Source organism: Delphinus delphis, chromosome 9, assembly GCF_949987515.2.
Source record: "Delphinus delphis chromosome 9, mDelDel1.2, whole genome shotgun sequence".
In the NCBI taxonomy this organism is placed as follows: Eukaryota; Metazoa; Chordata; class Mammalia; order Artiodactyla; family Delphinidae; genus Delphinus; species Delphinus delphis.
In genome coordinates this window covers 89276809-89298907 of record NC_082691.1, presented here as the reverse complement: position 1 = coordinate 89298907, position 22099 = coordinate 89276809, and the positions used below count along the sequence as shown (strand labels likewise).

At 39.2% G+C, this 22099-nt stretch overlaps 1 protein-coding gene across 11 annotated transcripts in view; it reads right to left on the bottom strand.

Annotated features, from left to right (window-relative positions):
* Nucleotides 1-2152: 2152 nt before the first annotated feature.
* CALD1 (caldesmon 1) overlaps nt 2153-22099 on the bottom strand; it is a 184975-nt gene continuing 165028 nt past the window's right edge. For 7 of the 11 annotated variants that reach the window (XM_060020927.1, XM_060020925.1, XM_060020926.1 and 4 more), the window contains 7 exons: nt 19730-19870; nt 15099-15142; nt 14919-15000; nt 12962-13099; nt 12454-12549; nt 6818-6942; nt 4654-4687 (listed from right to left, as the gene is read on the bottom strand). In XM_060020927.1, coding sequence (XP_059876910.1) covers nt 4669-4687; nt 6818-6942; nt 12454-12549; nt 12962-13099; nt 14919-15000; nt 15099-15142; nt 19730-19870 — 645 coding nt within the window. In that variant the 3' untranslated portion in view covers nt 4654-4668. Of the gene's footprint in view, nt 4448-4653; nt 4688-6817; nt 6943-12453; nt 12550-12961; nt 13100-14918; nt 15001-15098; nt 15143-19729; nt 19871-22099 lie in introns of those variants that run through there. The other 4 variants (XM_060020930.1, XM_060020935.1, XM_060020932.1 and 1 more) reach the window with 3 other exon arrangements.

Genomic DNA, 22099 nt, shown 5'->3' with positions numbered 1-22099 from the left:
GAAAAAATAAACTTTAAGGCAAAAATATTTGTTACAAATAGAAGGTCACTTCATAATATTAAAAATATTCAATTCACTTGGAAGATAAAATGATTCTAGATTTGTGTATGCACCAAAAACATGACTTTAAATATGAAAGCAAATTTAACAGAATTACAAGGAGAAATAGACAAATCCATAATTGTAGAGGGAGATTTTCACATTCCCAATTCAGTACCAGCTAGAACAAAGGAACAAAAAAAATCCAGTAATGATATAGAATGTTTGGACAACATGATTAATAAGCTTGAATACAAATAGACACAGCACCCAGATAAAGACCTTGTTAGGCCATCTCCTCACTCCCGTGGAAGAACACATATTTAGGGTCATGAGATTTTCATTTCTTAACCATCCTTCCATTTGGAGCACACATGCAAGCAAGAGTAGAAAAAACCCCTACAATACAGACCAGTTTCCACATCACGCAGAAGACTGTAACATCTTTGAGCTCAAACCCTGAAGACGCACAAGATAAACGTTCATCCAGCCCTAATCCTATCAGTTTGGTATTAGTACTACAGATTGTATTATTTTCATTTCTTAATTTTGTGATTGACTTTGACGATAACATTGTCTAAACTTAGACCCCTTCTTGTTAGAATGTAGAAGTCAAAAGTATTAATTATTGGGTTGGCCAAAAAGTTCGTTCGGGTTTTTCCATAACATCTTACGGTATTTTTTAAGTTACCGTAATTTTGTTAACTCGTCAATTTTATGAACAAGACTTAGCGGACTGTTCAGGGCCTCCCGACTCACAATTTAAAACCTTTGTGAGAAAAGCCTCAGATTTCAAGTAGGGCTACATAAATATATAAAATTACTGGGACTTCCCTGGTGGTCTAGCGGTTAACACTCCACACTCCCAGTGCAGGGGGACCGGGTTTGATCCCTGGTCAGGGAACTAGATCCCGCATGCCTCAACTAAGAGCCCGCATGCCGTAAGTAAAAGAGCCTGCATGCTGCAACTAAAGATCCCACATGCCGCATCTAAAACCTAGCGCAGCCAAATAAATAAATAAATATTAAAAAAAATACTATGAAAAAATATCTTTGGATTTAAAGGTAATCGCCAGTGCCTTGCAAATAGTAAGTATTCTACAAACAAACAGTATATATTAAATGGGTATTTCTACTGTAAAAGACAATGTCTTTGGGAAAACAGTACTGCCACCGTAGGTGCCAGAGGGGTGACATGTGACTACACTGGGAATGAGAAGGAGGATGAAGGAACATTTGATAATGTGTTTTTCTGAAGAAGGTTTTCAATCCCTCTTTTCAACCTTTTCTATATATGTTTGGTCAGTTGTCTCTACCAGAGCAATTTTTATTTTTTAATAAATTTATTTATTTTATTTATTTTTGGTTGCGTTGGGTCTTCGCTGCTGCGCGCGGGCTTTCTCTAGTTTCGGCAAGCGGGGGCTACTCTTCGTTGCGGTGCACAGGCTTCTCATTGCAGTGGCTTCTCTTGTTGTGGAGCACGGGCTCTAGGCGCGCGGGCTTCAGTAGTTGTGGCGCATGGGCTCAGTAGTTGTGGCTCACGGGCTCTAGAGCGCAGACTCAGTAGCTGTGGCACACAGGCTTAGTTGCCTCGCGGCATGTGGGATCTTCCTGGACCAGGGCTCGAACCCGTGTCCCCTGCATTGGCAGGCGGATTCTTAACAACAGCGCCACCAGGGAAGTCCCTACCAGAGCAATTTTTAATATTTTGTTGGAAAATTGCCTGTAATAAGTATTTAGAAATATGAAATGGCGGGCTTCCCTGGTGGCGCAGTGGTTGAGAGTCCGCCTGCCGATGCAGGGGACACAGGTTCGTGCCCCGGTCCGGAAAGATCCCACATGCCGCGGAGCAGCTGGGCCCGTGAGCCATGGCCGCTGAGCCTGCGTGTCCGGAGCCTGCGCTCCGCAACGGGAGAGGCCACAACAGTGAGAGGCCCGCCGGGCGCAAAAAAAAAAAAATATATATATATATATATATGAAATGGCTTTCCTCTTTAAAGAATGAAACCAAGACTCAATCTGAAATATGCATTTTGCTATACCATCATCTTTATTACATCAGATAGAACTCTTGTAATCAATATAGTACATAAAAATAAGTGAGGCAAAGACATTTGGAGGAATTCCATTTATTGTGGATGCATTTTCACAATATATATTTATTGCAGCGATCAATTATCAGTGAAAAATATCGTGTTTATAAAATTTTTAGGAATGGCAGATTCACAGAACATGCTAGTCACCTTGCAGTTTTACTTCTTAAAAAGATAACAGAGAGAATTGTAATCAAACAAGTAAACAAGGAATTTTTCAAGAAATTAAATCCAAACTGAACAAAATTCTACCCTAAAACTTATTCCATCCAAATATTGGAATAAAAGTCAGGATCGATCGATATATTCTCTTCTTAAATTTAGACTTTCTAGAAAAAAACATATAATAGTGATCAGGAGAGGCTCTTATTCAAAAGTACAACAAAGAAATGTTATCTTGCCATAGGACTTAATTCAAACTTTGATCCATTTCACTCGAATGCTGGGAGGCAATGCCAACTCAGGCACTGCATGTGAATTCTAGTTCATCTTATCATAGACTCATGTCTACTCTGTCATGGATGGGTGACTTATGCAATATTGCTGGCTTTACTTTCTTTGGCCCAGATGTGCTAAAAGCTAGAGGATTCAACAACTCTACTGATTTATGAGGAAAATGGACTTTGGAAGGCACTGGTCACTCCTCATGCCAGCCCTACCCTGGCTAGCTCTCCCAGGGGAACACTGTGGATTAGAAAAGAGTCATTTGGGAGGCTCCCTCGTTGTGTAGGAATTGAGACTAAGACAATTTTGGTAAGTCATGAGGTATACGTTTATAGAACTACACTATATGTATATCTCTATGCTAGAACATATTGCCAAGACACTGGAGTACTCTTTTATCATCTATTGTGAAGAATAGATGAACGCTTATTAGCTAGAATAAGATCTGATACCTGGATTGGGTGTGTACAAATGACGAGTTGATAGACTCTTAGGGAAAAAGGTAAAACTAATAAAAATTACATATATTTTTTGAAAGTTCAACACATTATCAACTTATGGCAAGTGCCAATGACTAATAAAGGTAGAAAAGTAAACTAAAAAGATGTTTCGGTAAGTTAAAGATGGAAGTACTGTCATGACTCCTAAATATTGGCTTTTGCTTACTTTTCTGCTTCCAGAGATTACCCAAAGTTGGTCGTAGTACACCTATTCATGGAATTCCAATCTGTACAACTTTGTCACTAAAATTCTCGTGTTTAAATTTTAGAGAAGGAAGAGACCTCAGACATCATCTAAGCCAACCGATTGTGAACTTGATTCTTAAGAATGAAGTTTGGAGCAAGCTTTGAGATTTAGTACAATTCACACTGGACTTCAAGACTGCTTTTAATTATAAACTAAATACTATGCTTTATAGAAAATGTCAATTCATTTTGACATTTCTAATCTCTTTCTTATAGGTTATTGGGCATTGGAAACATATCGATACCTATTCTGCCATGTTTCTATTGGCAAATATTAATATAATATTGTGATTTTTAATTTTTAAAAAGCAGTGATATTGGCTAGTTACAGGGACATACTGCTAAATATAATAGCCTAGCACATAAAAAAGCTTTCTACCATTAGTGTGTTTGTATATGTGTATGCACATACATACATGATCACGTCATCTAAAATGTGGTTCACTATCACTACCAAAGAAATCCACAAAGCAACCAACCTAAAGAAATCAGTACCACTGTCAGCTAACATCAAAATCCAATTTAGATATTCATCAGCATGAAAAAAGTAATACCTTAACAGTACATCTTTTTTTTTTTTAAAGATAATCATTATTGTAGTATCTAAAATCTGAAGTGGGTGACTTTCACAAAGTGTTATAATTGCCTACTAAGATAATTTCTTCCATGCTTTATTCTAAAGTGCAGAAACAACATGATTTCTGTATTTAAAAAACAAAAAAACAAAAAAAACACTATGGTTCATTTTTCTGGATACTGCACACATTCCTCAGGCAATTTTCAACTTGAATCTCCTTTTGTTGACTTCCGATGTGGTTACTATCACTGTTCAGACACAGAGTTATGATGATCAGTAGAAAAGTCTCTATTTCACAGCATGGGTTTCTTTAGAAACAGGCTCCTGTGCAAAGGCAATACTTTTACCATGAACATCTCTAGACCGTGATTATTAAATATAGTGATAATATACATGGGTTTACTGGGATAATGAAAAACAAAAGGAAATGAACCCAATTTAGTAAATCAACATAAATATAACACAGAGCAAATGAGCCCTCTTCAACTGAGCTGGTCCGGCATCTTGAGCGGCTACTTTGGGTTCTTTCTTGAACTGTCTCAGACCTGCTAAGAGAAGAGAGCTTTAAGTCGTCAGGCCATGGTCTTTCAGCCAGACATTTTGTGTCAGAATTAAAAAAAAAAAAAAAGATAATATGGCAGGAATAAATGTCTATGAAAGGGAGGATTATTTTTGGCATTCTCTTCAAATATGCTCCTCTTCTTTCAGTCTATCCTTTCTTCTGTTGGTTTTTTTGTTTCCTCTTTCTTTCTTCTTTATATTCCCCTTTTCATATCTTGATCTTGAGCCTTGCTCATAGCATTCAGGGTCAAGGAGGTTTTTTTTAAACACTACTTACTGCAAGGGCCAGGACTCTATAATGTGTGTTCCAGGACAGGCACACATGACTGAATGGCTGTCTCAGCTGCATCAAGGCATGATAGTAAACTGGACTATGCTTATCTTTAGTGTTCTCCTATTTTTTCATTTCCTACCTCCTATTCTTATGCCCCTACCCTTGAAACTTATCTGACCAATGGTCTTATTGTACACCATTTCTTTCCCTCAGCTAGCTGCTAAAAATTCTTGCTGAGGTAGTCACAAATGTTAAAGTGTCATGAATCTGCAATTTCAAATGCGTTGTACAGTTTCATTTCAAAGGGATTACTGCGTGACACTAATGAATTTGACATTTTGGACCAAAGGAGCTACCTACTTTGCTACCTCACAAACTCAGCTCTGGGCCTGCTGGTTATGTTATTATTATTACTGTAGAAAGAGTTTTGTGGTATAGACCAAGGAGGAGGGGGCAGTATGTATGTGTATGAAGTCTCACCCTGTCACCGTCCCACCTTGTACCACACACATTATTGCATAATTCCAGGGAGTACCATTCATGTTGTATGTGAGTGGTGGTCTCTGAGACCTACCGTTCCAGATCATATCTTTACTCTACTTCCTAGAACCCTGGTTCAGAGGAATGTTGTCCAGAGGGGATCTATTAAACCTGTGACGATGGTCTATGGACAGCCGACACCCCCTACTCAGAAAGGAGACTACATAAACATTTAGACTGTCATTTCTGAAAGGTCATTTCGAGAAGGGTCATAATGGCTTAGGCCAACAAAAGTTCATTCTTTGTTTAAAAAAAAAAAAAAAACTACAAAATGATTCCCCTCCATTCCACCAGAAGAAAATTGTGCAAGGAACTTTAGAACTTTACATTTTCTACTGAATATGCAATCCTAAAAAAAAGCAGCATGTATAAGGGTTAAGAATGCAGGCTCAGAAGAGACTGCCTGAGTTTAATCCAGGCTTTGCTCCTAATTTGCTGTGTGACTTTGAGAGAGGTACTTAATCTCTCTGTGCCTCATTCTCCTTAACTCTAAATGGGGGTAATAATAATGGTGATTGGAGAGTCAAATGAGATAATGTAGGTTGAGAAGGCATATAGTGGATGCTCATTACATTTTAGTGGTTTGTAATGGTGAAAATTATTACCGGTACTTTGAATATATTTAGCAGTTATTTAGAAAACTTAACTAATAGAGAAGATGCAACACACTCAGGAAGCTGCACCAGACTTATCAGCACGTCGTAGAAAGTAGGAAAGAGGAAGCAATTCTCTCCCTTCGGTGAGTTGTAGAGATTCTTCAGTTGCCTTTGAGATGTTCTTCAGTTCTGAGTTGGCTTAAAAAGTGCTTCTGGGTATAGAGTTCTACATCAGCCCATAAGCAGTCTATTCTAATCTTACTTATTGTCGCTCTCTGATTTTTCTCTTTTCAATTTTCCCTCTACCAAGGGAGAAGAGTGGAATTATTACTTGAATGGGGAATTAGGAGTTGAATTAGCTCCTTGTACAACAAGGGGTCCTATTTTTAGTTTGTGCATCATTTAGATATTGACCACAGGCCACTTTGTGAAGGATGAGCAGAAGGCCAAAGAAAGACAAATCCAAGCATTCTTAGCCATTAGTTTTCATAGGGTAGCAAATTTTGCTAACTTTTGAATATTATTTCAATTTTTTTGCCGTAACAGCCTTGAGTCCTAGGCTGCTGGCAATGTAACCCCTTAGAATGGTTCCAGAAAGCAGATTTGAAACTACTCAAGGAGACAGACATTCTTTCCTAGGTGATCTGCAAATTCTGATTTCCAAGCCTGGACCTTGTAAGGAAATGTAGACCATGGTTATACCACACAGCCTTCTGTTTTCAACACCCCTACCACGATGGTGTTTCTAGAATGTCTTACTGGGAGCCATCCCACAGATCTAGACTATTTACCTTGTATGACTGACAAACCTACCATGCTGAAGGCTCCGTGACATTGCCTTTCACGGTACCATACACAAGTCTTTAGAAACTGATGGTTACCCAGACAAGACTCTCTGGATCAGCATTATTTCTTTTTTGACCCTGGGACAGCATACTGCAGGATACAGCAGGAAGAGAACCTGTGGAAAACAAATCTTCCAGTAGATTACCTTAGTGGGGGAAGTGACCTTGTCCACAGATTGCTTTTCCCAGAGGTTCCGCTTGCCAGATACGTCTCCTGGCCTCAAATCCTAATGAAGAGAAAGCAGAAAAAAATGATGGGTGGCTCTTCATATTTTCTGGCCAGGTCTAAATAAATCACCACATCTGCTGTTTGTTTATGTGTGTAATACACTTTATCCTAGTCATCTGAAATGGGTTGAATCAAAAGGATCGTTAGCCGTTGTTTGTTTGTTTTAACATCTTTCTTGGGGTATAATTGCGTTACAATGGTGTGTTAGTTTCTACTTTATAACAAAGTGACTCAGTTATGCATATACATATGTTCCCATATGTCTTCCCTCTTGTGTCTCCCTCCCTCCCACCCTCCCTATCCCACCCCTCCAGGCGGTCACAAAGCACCGAGCCGATATCCCTGTGCCATGTGGCTGCTTCCCACTAGCTATTTTATATGGACCCTGACCTATGCTGTGACAGGAGAATGGGCTGAAACTATCCAGCATTTAGGTCCTGTCATTCACCAAGGACTTAACTGTTTATTGACCAGTAAAATTGGAATATAAGCATATTTAAAATGAGATAGCCAATTTTTAACTTTCTATGTCCTTAGAAGTGAATCGAGCATAGGTTAGTTTTAAATAATTTTGAGGGGGTTGGAAAAGGACCTCACCCCTTGCCAATTAACTTTTCTTTGGTGCCTTGCCCATGGCCCCCAGCCCTTATGACTTTAATGTGTACCAGCTGGACTTCCAATGGCCAACACTGCATCTCTTTGCATGAGGACTTCCTCTGGCTGCAGATGCCCACTTTGCTCCCAGGAGGCAGGCTGGACATCCAGAGAGTTAACACCCCCAGGAGCAGTCTTCAGCCACTCACTCATGAGATTTGGTGCAAGAATATTTCTCAGACTCGCTCACGCCTCCGGTAGGATACCTCGGAAGCATGTGCTTTGTGGTGGCTTTCAGGCTTTCCCAGCAGGATTATCTTTAACAGCCCACGTAGTGACTTGCTTAATAAACATTCTTTATTGGCTGACTTCTTTTCCTGCCTCACTTCCTGTAGTGTTTTCTTCATGTCTCAAGTAAACTACTTGCACATGAACCACTATTTTAGGGTTTGCTTCTGGGCAGCCCAATCTAAGACATTTTTCTAATTGCACTTTCCTCAGATTAGAATCATTTTGTGTTTCCTGAGGAGCAAGGGGTAATTCAGAAGTGTATCAGGAGCACCTAGCCCCGTGAAATTAAACATTTACTACAAAGTGTACCCATAAGAGAAAGTGACAGTTGATGACATATATGAGAACATGTAAAGATCTTGGGAAGAAAACACTAAAATATGATCGATGACAGCTATATATCTTTGAATCTTTATTTACTACCTCATAATTAATTTGGTTTGGATAAGGATCCAAATTTCTGTTTCCATTTACTCTTCTTCCAGCGTTTGCTTATATGAATACTTGGCAAAGGTAGTCTGTAGAAAATAAATGTGTTTTACTGAAATAGTAATGTTGATTTTGGCAAACCCTTTTCTCATTAGGAAGGCAAAGCTAATAGCAACTACGTTTATCCATGGACACCAGTCTAAATGGACATGTATTTTTCTTAGTAGATACTATTGAGATTGCAACACTAGAAATGCACTGGTTAAAAACATTACCGTGTGAAGCAGTTCAGATTTGCCTTAATCTTACTGAATTTCTGGATTTTCACTGTGACATGGATTCCTGATATTCTATTAGAGAGTTACACCTATTTAACTTGGAACCAGTAAGCAACAAATCAGGTTGTTTTTGAAGAATTCCACTACGTACGCCAATGGAAGTCGAAGCTGCCAAATTGTCTGGAAGACTGTTTTAAAAATTTGGAAACTATAATTAGGAACATGCTAATGGAAGCTCTGGGAAGTGGCTATTACTACTTTATTTATTTGATTCATATAAGAAAAATATTTTTCTTTCACATGAATACCCTTCCACTAAAGAAAATGAATTGTATTTTCCTTGAATCCTACCTATGAATCATTTGAGATCACTTAAAGAGTTAAAGAGTCCATTTTAAGAAAATATGAACATCTGAGCAGTAAATTGGCATTTTAACTCAAATGGGAAATATAAATGAAATTACCTGACCAGCCTACATTTTAGAGAAAGACCCACTCCAGAAGAAGAGGGAGAAATGAAGGCAGGGAAGCAGGTTTCCAGTCAACCAGAGATCAAAGAATGAAGAAGAAAATTCAGCTGAGAAAGACAATGTTGGGGTTTTTTTTAAACAAAAAGAAAGACAAATTAGCATTTTAATTGCTGTATATAACATGTAGTTTAGACACAAAGAACAGACTAACCAGATACAACAGACACACTTAGAACTGAATTCCAGTTACAAAGTTACACTGAAGTCCTATAAATTCTACCCACAAATAGCAATAGACGTCTCAGTAAAGAATCAGGTGTAGATCAATGTTTAAATAAGTTACTAGTTTTCAGAGACCCAAATAATATTGATTTGACAAGCTTTTGAGCACTTTTAATTATATGAAAATTAATGCATAACTAGTAGCAGAGGATGCTTTTTCTCTTCAGTGAACTTTAGAACCGGACACTAATCCCATGGATTACTCTTTTCCTGGTTCTTGAGGTTTCACTGGGTGAGCACTCTTTTGGTAAAAGAATTTCTCTCTGATTTTTCCTTAATGGCCACATGCCATATGTCTGCAAACGCAAACCCAGGCTTCCCTTTCACCCATACACGCCAAGGAATATAAACAAGGGGTTGAGAATAAATCACCTCTGGTCGCAAATTAGAAGGGAGCCTTTGGGAGCCTCCTATTTGCTGCTGTCTTTAGGTAATCCTCTGACATCCTGGGTTCAGGGTCAGTCTGACCAGAATCCCAAGGGTGTCAAACTCACAGGCCTGACATGAAGGGCCAGGCTGGAAACACATGCCTGAAGAGGCTGGTGTAAGAAAATTTTAAAAAAGAAGGAATCAAGTTAAAGAATGCATGCCTCCACACCTTAAAAAAATGTTCAAATTATAATTTAAAAGAAGGAATATAGGGCTTCCCTGGTGGCGCAGTGGTTGGGAGTCTGCCTGCCGATGCAGGGGACGCGGGTTTGTGCCCCGGTCCGGGAGGACTCCGCATGCCGCGGAGCGGCTGGGCCCGTGGGCCATGGCCTCTGGGCCTGCGCGTCCGGAGCCTGTGCTCCGCGGCGGGAGGGGCCGCGGCGGTGAGGGGCCCGCGTACTGCAAAAAAAAAAAGAAGGAATATAAAGCAAAATGGCCCTGACTACACAGATCTCAGCTGCAGGCCGCCAGTGTCACACACCCCCGGGAAAGACCTAGACAAAATTCTTTGCTTGACCTGTCTTTCTAAGCTGCCTTCCGGGACTTAACCTTTTGCCTGACAAGTTTTATGTATCTGCAGGATCCGTCCAGCCCTTTCCAGCAGTTTGGACATTTTCATTTCTTTTCTGCTGGATCCGTAGTGTCTGTGAGTTACCCTCCTGCCTTACTAAATTCCAAGTTATATCTTTCCCCAAAGAGACTGCCATACTGCTATTCATGACGTGGCACATTGCTGGGCCTACTACTCTCGGGATGTGCACAAAGCTCAAAGTTATATATTAAGTACGATCTACTCAAACTGCCCTTTTATTTGCAACATCAATTACACCTTGCTTTGTTTCCACCTGGCCTTTATTCAGGAAGCCACACTAACGTACCAAATCCAATGGGACCTGGGGAAGAAGAGATCATTATGATGTATACTACTTGCCACATTCTTCCTGCCTTTTCTCCTCTATCCTCTAGTAGACAGTCTAGCAAATTACTTACTAAATACTAGATAAAGCAGGCAATGATTTTGTAATTTCCCTGTAATGCCTTTTTGTCCTGCCATTTTTAGGAGGCCATCAATAACTCCAGAAAATGGGGCTTTCTGTGGAAACCTTGACTCATTTATACCTGTTGTAATAATAACTGTATTGAATCTTTTTAACCCTCCCATTAGGGTGACATAGATGATAGGCTTATCGGTTAAAGTGTTGATAGAAGAGTATGGGTCAAGTCCTGAACCAAATACATGAGTATAATCTGGGATAGAAATGAAACAGGTTGCAAATACATGTGTAAAAGTGACCATCTCCTTTAGCAATGTACCATACTCATCAAAGAAGAAAAACATATACCCTTTTCTCTTTATCTTTGCTGTAATGAGAAACCTTCAGTGTGTCCACGAACTTGCTGAACTTGTATTATATGCAGTGTTTTGGGGGAGAGGGTCTTTACATTTCATTAGGTTTTCAAAGGTGTCCATAATTCAAAAAGGTTAATAATCACTGATCTGGAACCACAAAACTTTATATAAACTGCCATTTAAAAAATAATTTCCACTCTTTATGTCACCTGGGGTGTTGGGGAAACTCGAGGCACTAAAGATCACATACCTTGTGGGTATGACCCCTCACCTCGACTGTCTCCTTTTATAGGGCCCCTTTCCCATATATACTGGGAGAGGAAAAAGATTTTCTTTTCAATATATTAAGACTGTCCAATTGTAAATTGGGTTTACATTAGTTTTATACCTCTTGTGAGGCCCATATGCAGAGAAGCTCAAGCTGAATATTAATTGACTACAAGGAACTGTACCCAAGAAAAGTATGGACATATTTCCATTCTTTTCTTTTTAAATTGGAAAAGTGATAAAACTTTAGTGAATTTGGAGATTAGATATAGAGCAAAGGGATGCAACTAAATGCTCAACAGTGCAGAGGCCTAGGATTTGGAAAGCTCTTCTTCTACCTCTGGAATGGGGGGGTTGTGACAGTTGAGCCTTTGCTGCCTTGGGCACCAACAAAGGTATAAAAGCCAACTTAACAGAGAAAGTTCACCAGTATACAGTAGGGAGCTTAATAAGGTTTTTGATTATAACGATAAATGCAAGGCAATGACCAAATACATTCAATGAAAAGGTTAAAAGTATATTTTTATAGTAAGATAGCCGCACTTAATAAGAAAATTTTAACTTTCCAAAAATAACATTCATAACCAGTTTTTATAGTTTCTACTTTTACGGTTGTTTTTTTTTAAAAATGGCTTTCCTTTGGAGGTGTTGACAAGAAAATTACAGCAATTATTTCAACAAATACCCAGTAACTGTATTTTTGTGTTAAGTTACAGAAATTAGGCAAATTAGAAAACATGGGTTCAAATAGCCAACATACACATTCTTTTGGGAATAAGTCTAGGGGTGCTCTTGACAGAGAAATGGCCAAGATAATTTGACATTTTCATTTTCAAATTCCTATCTGTAATTTATAGAATAGAAGCTAAACATGCAGACCAGTTAAGAGTGTAAATTTGAACTGCCTCAACGCTCTGGGTGGAGAGGTGATGGTCCCATTTTACCTTCTGGGTAATTATAGTGCTCGGGACTGTTCTCCCTCAATCTGAAGCCCTCCTTGTTTGTTATTCAGCAGTCACGGCCTTGTTTTTCCCAGGCAAATAGACCAACAGCCTGTTTTCTTCTGTTGCTGGAAGCTGAGCTATGAGACAAATTCAGAAGAACCTGGAGCTACTTACAGAAGGTTTGGGAGCAGGTGACTTGTTTCCATCTGGGGTTTTGGTAAGCCATTCATTGATGCGGCTGGAGACCCCCACCTTTAAGCCAGCTGTTTCCTACAAAAGGCCAAGCATCTCATATTAAAGAAAAAAAAAACCTACCTGGAAAGAAAATTTCAAAGCAACCTCAAAATAATATCCAGTATTATTTCACATAACACTGATCAATTATTGATCATTATATTGAATATTTTGACAAAAATAAACCTTAAACCTGATATTTAAAGAGTATGTTATCTGGTGTTCTTCCCCCTGCACTTCTCCTACCCCCAACCCCAAGGTCAGTGATTAACTCTGGGTACTGCATAGTCTATTAGCCTCTTCCTGAGCTTGCTTTTTGGTCATTGCAAAAGTAAGTAAGAATTATACCTTTTTCACTGCTTTTGTAATTAACTATGTGATTCCTAAAAAAAAAAAAAAAAAGAAAAACCCAACCTCCAAAATTAAAAGACGGCAATCCTCTGCTCACCTTATTTGGCGTGCCTGATGCAGTGGGTGATGAGAACACATTGCCTTTCTCCCACATGCTCTTGATGTTGCGGACACCTTCGGCAGGAACAGGAAGGTCCGAGGCTGCTGGCTTCGTAGGTTTTGCAGTTTTTGTTCCCTGAAGTATGTGAATTATTTTTAGGATTGGTGCTGGTAAGTTTGCGCTTGTAAAACTATAGTAAGCTTGTCTTCTTCAACACTATCACTTAACAAATTCACTGTGTAAATGCCTTCACCAAAAATGAGAGTCATAATTTCTGTTGTGAAAGTACATTCTGATGACATCTCTACCTCCAAATAAACCATTATATCTACTTCAGAGGATCTTTCAAAAGTGAAATATGCTTTTCATTGGGACTCCATTTCTTGTTAAGGTGATATGCTACTTCATTGCTACAACAGACACTTCTTGAGTGCCTGCTGTGTGCAGGGCACTGTGCTAGGCTCTGGGGACGTGGTGGTACGCAAGACAGTCCACTCTGTAAGCTGCAGTGGACTGACATTAATAGGAGAGACAGTAATTAGTTATACACTATTATTTCACATTGTAGTAAGTGCTATGAAAGATGAGTGTGGTGCCGTAAGCATGCCAAGAGAGCACACGATAGGACAGTGGTACTTAGTTTAGGGGGGCAAAGAAGGCTACTCTGAGGATGTGACATTCAGACCCAGATCTGATGGAAGACTTGAAAGAGGCTGGTGAACGAAGGAGAAAACACCGCTCCACGCAGAGCTAAGAGTACACGCCAAGGACCAGAGACGGGGAGTGTGCTAAAAGACGGAAAGACTGAGAGACCACTGCATGGAGACTGGAAGGAGGAATGAACGGGTGTAAACAGAAAGGTGTGCATTCAAGATACTTTTCCAGCAGTAGTGATGGGCGTACCCCAAATCATGCAGTTTCTCTCCTGGCCCTGCTTTGGGGCCTGTGGCATGTGTCATCAAGGTGGGCAGCCAGGGTGAGTGGCACCATTGCTGGACTATGTAAAGCCTGGAGCCACAGTTTTGGCTTCATTAACCCTGTTAGAGCTGTGATCAATTCAACCACAGAAAATAACTATCTGCAATTTGTCTTATAATTTAGCGGCCATTTAATCTTCTGAAAATCTCCTCTTGAATGTTAAGACTTGATTATTCATTTGATAAATCATCCAGACCTCTCTCTTTCTTATTCCCTCTTATCATTTGTTATGAACTATTTTATAGGTATCTCCACTCTGCAGTACAAAGGAGAGGAGAAATCAAATGAAACTGATCCAATTACTTCAGAGCAGGCAACTAAAACCACTGACTAAAGTCTACACAAAGGAGAAAAAAACCAGGATCACATCTTGATCAATGGCACCCTACCCTCTTAGTGTTTTGGTACTTGGAAATATAGTACATTATTTCTGAATAGAGTAACACCCCTAGGTCAACTGGGCGGAAAAAATGTTGGATTAGACAGAAGCATAAAACTATGATCCTTCATATATAAAACAATCCATTTGAAATTCATTAAATTCCAGCTGGCTATCATCTTTATATTAACTTATACTACCAATTTATTTGATAATAAAAGTTCTTATAGATAAAAGAGGACTAATCATGGTTGTAAGGGGCCTGTTTAAAACTATATATGGGAACGCCTTTTATAAGGAATTAAGAATATTGAAGATATACTTGTGAACACATAAATAATATATTTAAATAAGAATAAACTCATTCATTAAAAAAAGTAACACCTTCACTAAAGAATACAGGTGGAAAGTAGTAAACAATAATTTATTTAAAACTCTTCTATAATGTGTCTTTATTATTGTTTTCTCTCTAACTAGTTATAAAACATCATTAACATTCTAACACCACTGGACTTGATTATTGTCCTAAGTGTTTCTATGATTATTTATATAATCAGAGTTGATTTGTTTGACCATAACTCTGAGGACATCTCTCACCTCAATTGCACTGGTGTATTGCTCCAGTCTGCTGTCAATCTTGGAGACTACTGCTGCTTGATGAGTTGGTTTAACACCACTGCTAAGTAAATAAACACACACATACATACATAAAAATGAGAGAATTTTTCCATACATATAATGGCTGATGGTTCTCAATTCAACAATCAACCATATTACCTTTTCTGCACAGATTTATTCAAAAATTCTGCTCGCTCTTCTATCTAGGAATTGGAAAAAAATAAAACCAGTTAATATTTTCAGTTTATAAAGTGTTTCTCAGCCCATACTACTATCTTCCCTGAACACGGGGAATAAAAGTACCAACGAGTGTCAAAGAGTATGAGGGTGCTGTGCACAGCACCTCTGCTAGAGAGGAAAACTACGTACAAGGTATTTGATAATGAGGTTTGGGAGACGAAGGTAGGACTGGAAGAAAATAGAGAAATGTGAACTTCTGGAGACAAAGTGGAATTAAAATGCCTCTGAAATAATATAAATCAAGGGCAAAATAATTACATTCCAAGACTAAAACAATTTTTTTTTTTGCTTTCTGATGTACTTTAAATTTTTTTCCATTATTTTTTATTGAGGTATAAATGACATATTACATTACACTAGTTTTAGGTATACAACGTAACAATTTGATATTTATATATATAAGAAAGACAACCAGGAACTGTGAACTATTCACTTACTGCTTAGCCTGATTTTCTAATTTGACAGCTGTCAAACCGATTGCTGAACTTAATTTGCCCTGAATATAGGAGATGGGGGTGGGGATGAGTGAAACTGGGGCACAGCTCATCAGGAATGCTGAGGCCTCTCATGAAGGCCCTATTAGTCCAAGTGGGAAATAAGGAAATAAGCCCAGAGAAACCGCTATGGATATACACCGATGGGCAGTTTAGTCATTTTTAATAAATTCTTTTTTTAAAAGCCAGAAATTTTGCTACAACTAAAGCTGCTAAATCAAACATTATATTTTACTGAAACTGCATCACTCAAATCCAGATGTTCTTTATAAGTCAGCAAATATCTGTTGACTCCTCATGATACCCAACTCCAGGCTAGAAATATCCTCTGCCACGCATCACCTATCATCAGCAAATAGTAACAGCTTCTTTGCATATGACTGCATGTGCCAAGCACACAGGTCCATTTTCTGCCCTGTTCAGGGCAGCCAAGGAATCTACTAGGCTACAGTTACCCTAGGCTGGTGTGGTTGACCGTCCCCTACAATCTTTAAGATGTCATGGCTTTTTCTGGACTGTTGGCCTGGGACTCATGGATTATTAATAAATACCCTTAAGCTTTTTGGAAAACATGTTTCACTCCTAATATCAGTCGAATAATACTTTTAAAGATGTTAGTTAAGCACTTCATCCTTTCCAATGATTTCTTACAAAGATAAAATCAAACTCATTAAACATAAAACTTTATGCAAAAGAATGCTATAGGTATCCCTGAGTTTATGAGATGTAAAGGGTCTTAAATCTTATTTTTCTGATTTTAACATAAACTTAGAAGTGCATTTCTGGAGAAAAAGTTCCCAGTTGAATGAGGTAAAACACATTAGAACCATGCAATGCACTGGCACCTTTAATATTATTCACCCATCTATCCATTCTGATTTAACCGTGTCAACCTGTCAGTCAAACAACCAACCAACCAATAAATTATATGTGAGTACTATTATATAAAGTTGAACACCCAACGATGTATGAGACAGGGTTCCAATTATTTAAGGAGTCAGTAGGGGAGACTAGTAGAACACATAAATGAAAAATTTTAAATTCAGTGGTAGGTACCATATTAAAGATAAGAAAATGGGGGAGTTCGAGAAGGCTTTTCAGATGTTCTGGTATTTGAGCTGAGATTTGTAGTTTATAGTTTACACAGTTTTATAAATGAGTTCATGAAAGTGAGGGTGGGAGTGCATGAGTTAGAGGGGAGAGGACATTTCTAGCAGAACAAACACATATACAAAGATTTGGGGAACCAAGAGGCATGTAGAGTGGTGGGACTGAATAATGGAGAACAATTCAGCGTGGGGAAAGGCCGGTGGAGAGGGGAGGCAGAGATGAGACTTGCTCTTTGTAGCACCTCTAGCATCGTTCTGACTCGGGGATCATCTTCTTAACCTTGGCCATCACATTTATTCACACTACAGAGGCTCTCAGACCCTACCTTCTCCTTTTGTATCTACAATATTCAATATAGCTTGACTTCATTATCACATTATATCAGGATTTACCATCCATTGCTGATGTACTCTTGTTGGAAAATTCCTGCCCTTAGTGACTCTGGGTAATGTAACAATTTGTACTAAATTTGTAAATTAAATCTCCTGCGTAAGGAGTTTAAAGGGGGAAATTGGTTCTTCTGAAGACCAAGAGGTGGCAGTGTTGTCCCTGTAAAACTCAAGGGAAAACCCCACACATTTCAGCAAACTGGCGCTCTCCTTACTCCACACTCCTTCCACCATCAGTATATGAAAACAATAATAATAAAAACAAAATTCTAAATTTAATTTACTTAAAGCTTATTCTTTGCATGTCTTATGTAAGAAAAATCATTCACTGCTAGCATAATTTAACTATGAGTAACCAGGTTCTGAGCTTCTGAGACAAGGAATATAAGTCATGGGAAATGAACAAAATACACCAGTTGATAATATCTTGAGGTCAAATATCAAGTGTTTCTCCTCCCACTGGCACTTGACAATGTTAGCTTGTGACCATTTATAAAAGTTGCAGGGCCAAGAGTATCAATAGTTGCAGGAATTCAATTGTAGGACATGAAATTAAGTTCTAAAACAAGAACCACAGCAGGTTCTTCAAGGCACATACTATGGAGAAAAGCACTAGACTGCCTGTTCTTGAAACCATGTCTCTGTTACACAGAAATTAAAAATGTGTTTTTTCTTTTTTACATATCAACTTTGATTGCTCACACGTGCCTCTCTACCAGAGTGAGTAGACAAAAGCTTTCTGGGAACCCAGGAGTCTGGTTGATGGAAACACTAGAGAAGTTAAGTTGGAAACTAGGTAGAGAGATGTTTGGAGGAGGATGGGTTGCATCCATCCTCCTACTACTGACTACTACTTTCCTCATGTTCCCAAGACAGTTCAAGGAAAGCTTAGCTTGAGTGGCATTTGACGGAAGGTTGAAAGAGAGAGAACATGGTTTTCTTTAATTATTGATGAGCCAGGAATAAAAGGACCCAGACTGAGGAGGGACCTGGTGCCTGCACAGAGATGGTCTGCACTGAGCAGGGTTTGCCTTTCAGCTCTTTCTCCTACAGTAGGTGCATGCAAACTATGGTCCACTTGCCCATGTCCTCCACCCACCCAAAAGCTAAGAACATTTTCCATTGTTAAATGGTTGGAAAAAAGTCAAAAGAATATTTTGTGACATAGGAAGATTTTACGAAATTCAAATTTCAGATCCATACATGAGGCTCACCTACTCAACAAAGCCTCTCTCTCCTCCTTGTGCCCCACTTAGAGACCTCACTGAGCTGGTCGTCTGCACTTCATTACCTTTGTAATTCTTGAACTCTCCTGAGGCAGTCAATTATATTAGTGCCCTAGGGGCAGTGACCTCGCTTTGTGCTTCTCGCCTTCACAGCACATAGCGCACATTAGATTTGTTATAAATATCAAACATTAAATAAGAAAATGCCCCTGTGGTTTAGTTTGGATCCCCCCTGAAGCCGCTCTTAAGACGAGGGTTCAAGTATAAGGAGTTTATTTGGGAGGAGTTAGAACTATGGTGGACTGGGACCCAGACCATTCTAAAGACTAAGTGAAGTTATCTAGGGATAAAACATACTGTTTTTCATGTGAAACAGGTAATAACTGTAAAACGTAAGTAACTGGCTTTTGATCATGTTAGTGTGGACATTAGACCTCACACACAATGACAGATACACACATGCACACATTAACCAGCTGGAGCCTGGCTATGATTCTATACTGGCTTTACCTGTTGTCAGTGCTTTGTAACCTAGCTCGGTTGATGGAAAATGAGGATAAAATAAAAACTGCTCAAAGTTCCAATCCCTGAAGATTCATTCATTCATGCATTCATTCAATAAATACTTGTTGAGTATTTTCACTGTGTCAGGTACTCAAAACACGCTAACTGTATAAGCAAAAACGTGTATTTGAGTGTGCGTTCTTGTTCCTCCATGGCAACCATCCCATCATCTCCCTGAGTCGGCTCCTTCCTGCTCATTCTCTTTTCTTTCAGCAGCACTTCCAAGTCACTAGGAATTGTGCTCTATGAAGGCAGTAGTCGGACCAAACTCATCCTGGCAAAGGAGCCTATCCGAGTCACATTTCATCTCCTCCCATGATAACAGCTTTAAAATTTGACATGTACCATTTCCAGTTGTGCTGCTCTTAATAATGACAAGGGAAAAAAATGAACATTAGCATGAAAAGCAGCTTAAACCTTTAAAATATATTTGCCCACTTTATAAAGTTTAAATGTTTCCATTTTTATTTGCTCAAAGTAATAAGGCATGTGGAGGGCGTGGGTCAGTGAGATCCAGAGATAATCACCAAAGGTCTTTTTAATGTATACCAAAGATCTAATAAACAACAGACAAAAATTTCTCCACTTTATTTCTCTCCTTTCCATATCTTGAAAACAAAAAGAAGCTGTGAAATTGCTGAAAGAAGGAGCAAAAAGATAAATGAAGCAAAACTTTGAATAATCAATAACTAAACCAGGGGCTAAAATCACATTTCTATTATATTTTAATAGACATATTATAAGAAGGTTTTCTGGGGAAAAAGTACCTTGAGAGATGAACCTTTAGGAGTGAAACACTTGAAGGGCTTCTTGTCGTCTGATAAGCCATCTTCTGGCATCTTTTGGCGTTTCTCAGCAGCTTCTGCCCTTCGCCTTTCAATCTCTTCCTTTAGCCTCCTCTTCTCTTCCTAAGAGAGAAAGAACAAATAACAAGGACGTCAAGATCAGCTTCAAGCCAAAAGGAAAGAGTGCTGTAGGGGAAAGCATAGTCCCAGAGGAAAAAGACCCAGGTTCTAGAAAGGATGCTATCCCTTCCTCAAGGGTGGCACCAGAGGTTAAGCCTGAGCTTGTGAGTCTAACTGTCGACAAGCACTCTGGGCTGCCCCTTCTCAACTGTGTGACCTTGGCCATGTTACTTACCTGCTCTGTGCCTAGGTTTCCTCATCTGTAAAATGGGGTAATAATAATATCCACTGACTAGGGCTTCAACAAGGACTAAATGAGAAAGCCCATGTAAAATGCTTAGACTAGTGCTCAGAATGACCATCATCATTGTCATCATCATCCTGTCAAGTCATCTAGGACTGACCTTCCACTTTGTGCATGTAAAGTATCCCTTCCGCCTGCTTCCTAGGAGAGTTGCAAAGACAAATGAGATGATTCATGTGCAAAGTTATATAAATGTATGTTACTATATTTACTAAATTGTACAAGAGACGATTTCATGGTTGTCCACACCTCAGCTGAGTAGATTATTTTAGATGGTTTGACAAACCTGAAATGGTGTAGATATTGCACCCTAGTGGTGAAATCACAGATGTTTACAATCTGTCTCATTAACCCCTCTGTGCCTTCACTCCTGGCCTAAAATACTCTCCCCTGCCTTCTCATCAAGCTGCATAAACTCTATGAACAATTTTTTGAGAGATTTATGTAGTCTTTGTAGTTTTCAAACTGGATGTTCTCAAGCAGGGACCGGATGTTCATCTCTCAGAGGATGTTGCAGAAAGATCCTGTGTGTTGTGGACTGAATATTTGTGTCCCCCCAAAATCCATATGTTGAAATCCTAGCCCCCCAAAGTGATGGTATTAGGAGGTGGGGCTTTGGGGAGGTGATTAGATCATGAGAGTGACCTTTATGAATGGATAGTGCCCTTGCGAAAGAGGCCCCAGGGAGCTCTCTTACCCCTTCTGCTCTGTGAGGACACAGTGAGAAGACTGCCGTCTGGGAACTGGGAAGCGAGGTCTCACTAGACAGAGAATGTGCTGGACTTTGATCTTGGATTTCTAGCCTCACAACTATGAGAAATAAATTTCTATTGCTTATCAGCCACCCAGTCTATGGCTGTTACAGCAGCCAGAACTAAGACACTGTGCTTGGTGGGAGGTTAGACCGAATCATCTCCTAGGTCCAATCCACTTCTCAGAGTTCACGTTTCTCTTCTGCTTTCATTGATATTCTGCTCCTCTAGATAACAATAATAACAATAATGATAACTATGACTTCCTGAGTGCCTATTATGTACAAGGCACCGTGAATACAATGATTTAATCATCGCCACAATCCTGAAAGTAGATATTTCACAGTTAAGGAAAAGAGGTCTCAGAGTAGTCCAGTGACTCTCCTAAGGTCCCAGCTTGCCAGTGGCAGAGTGTCTGATTCTAAAGCTCTATCATCCCAATTACTTCCTAACCAAAGATCATTGGCTCATTTAGAGCTGGAGTTGAAAGAGACCTTGAAATAATTTATCCAAACTTTGCACAGTTCAGGGAATGTTTGTATAGGATCCACGTCGGAAAGTCATCTAAAGTCTTTTTACGTATTTTTTAATGATGGGAGATCACTATCTCCAAAGATTTGTGGGAAAAGCTCTAGGCTGAGTTGGAGAAGCTGGGTCTCAGTACCAATTCTATCACTTTTTAGTCAAGTAACTTCACACAGGTTACTCAAACTATTTGATTCCCACTTCTTTGTCTATAAAATGAGAATAATGTACCTCAGGATGAAAGGAAAAAATGCACCTTGTAAACTGTAGCAATGCTTACAGTAGTTGGTTAAGCACTTGTTCAGTTTTCAAAATTTGCCTTCTTGTAACTTTATCTGTTTTCAGTTCTGTTTAAAAAGATGGAACAAATTCATCTGTTCATAATTACGGGGTTGCTGCTACATGCCTGGCACTGGGCTGGGTCCTGGGTATACAGTAACAAACAATACTGTCACTGCCTGTGAAAATCTAGTTACTGACTCTTCCACTTAAAACACCCCAAAAGCTATTTTTGAGAATCTTCTCTATAAAGCCTCTTCAAATATCAAAAAACAACTATCATGATCATGTGACTCGGTTCTTGTAACCAATCTGCAGACTTTTTCATCCTTCTCTGCTAACTGTTCTTTATTGAGGGACATTACAGGGTCA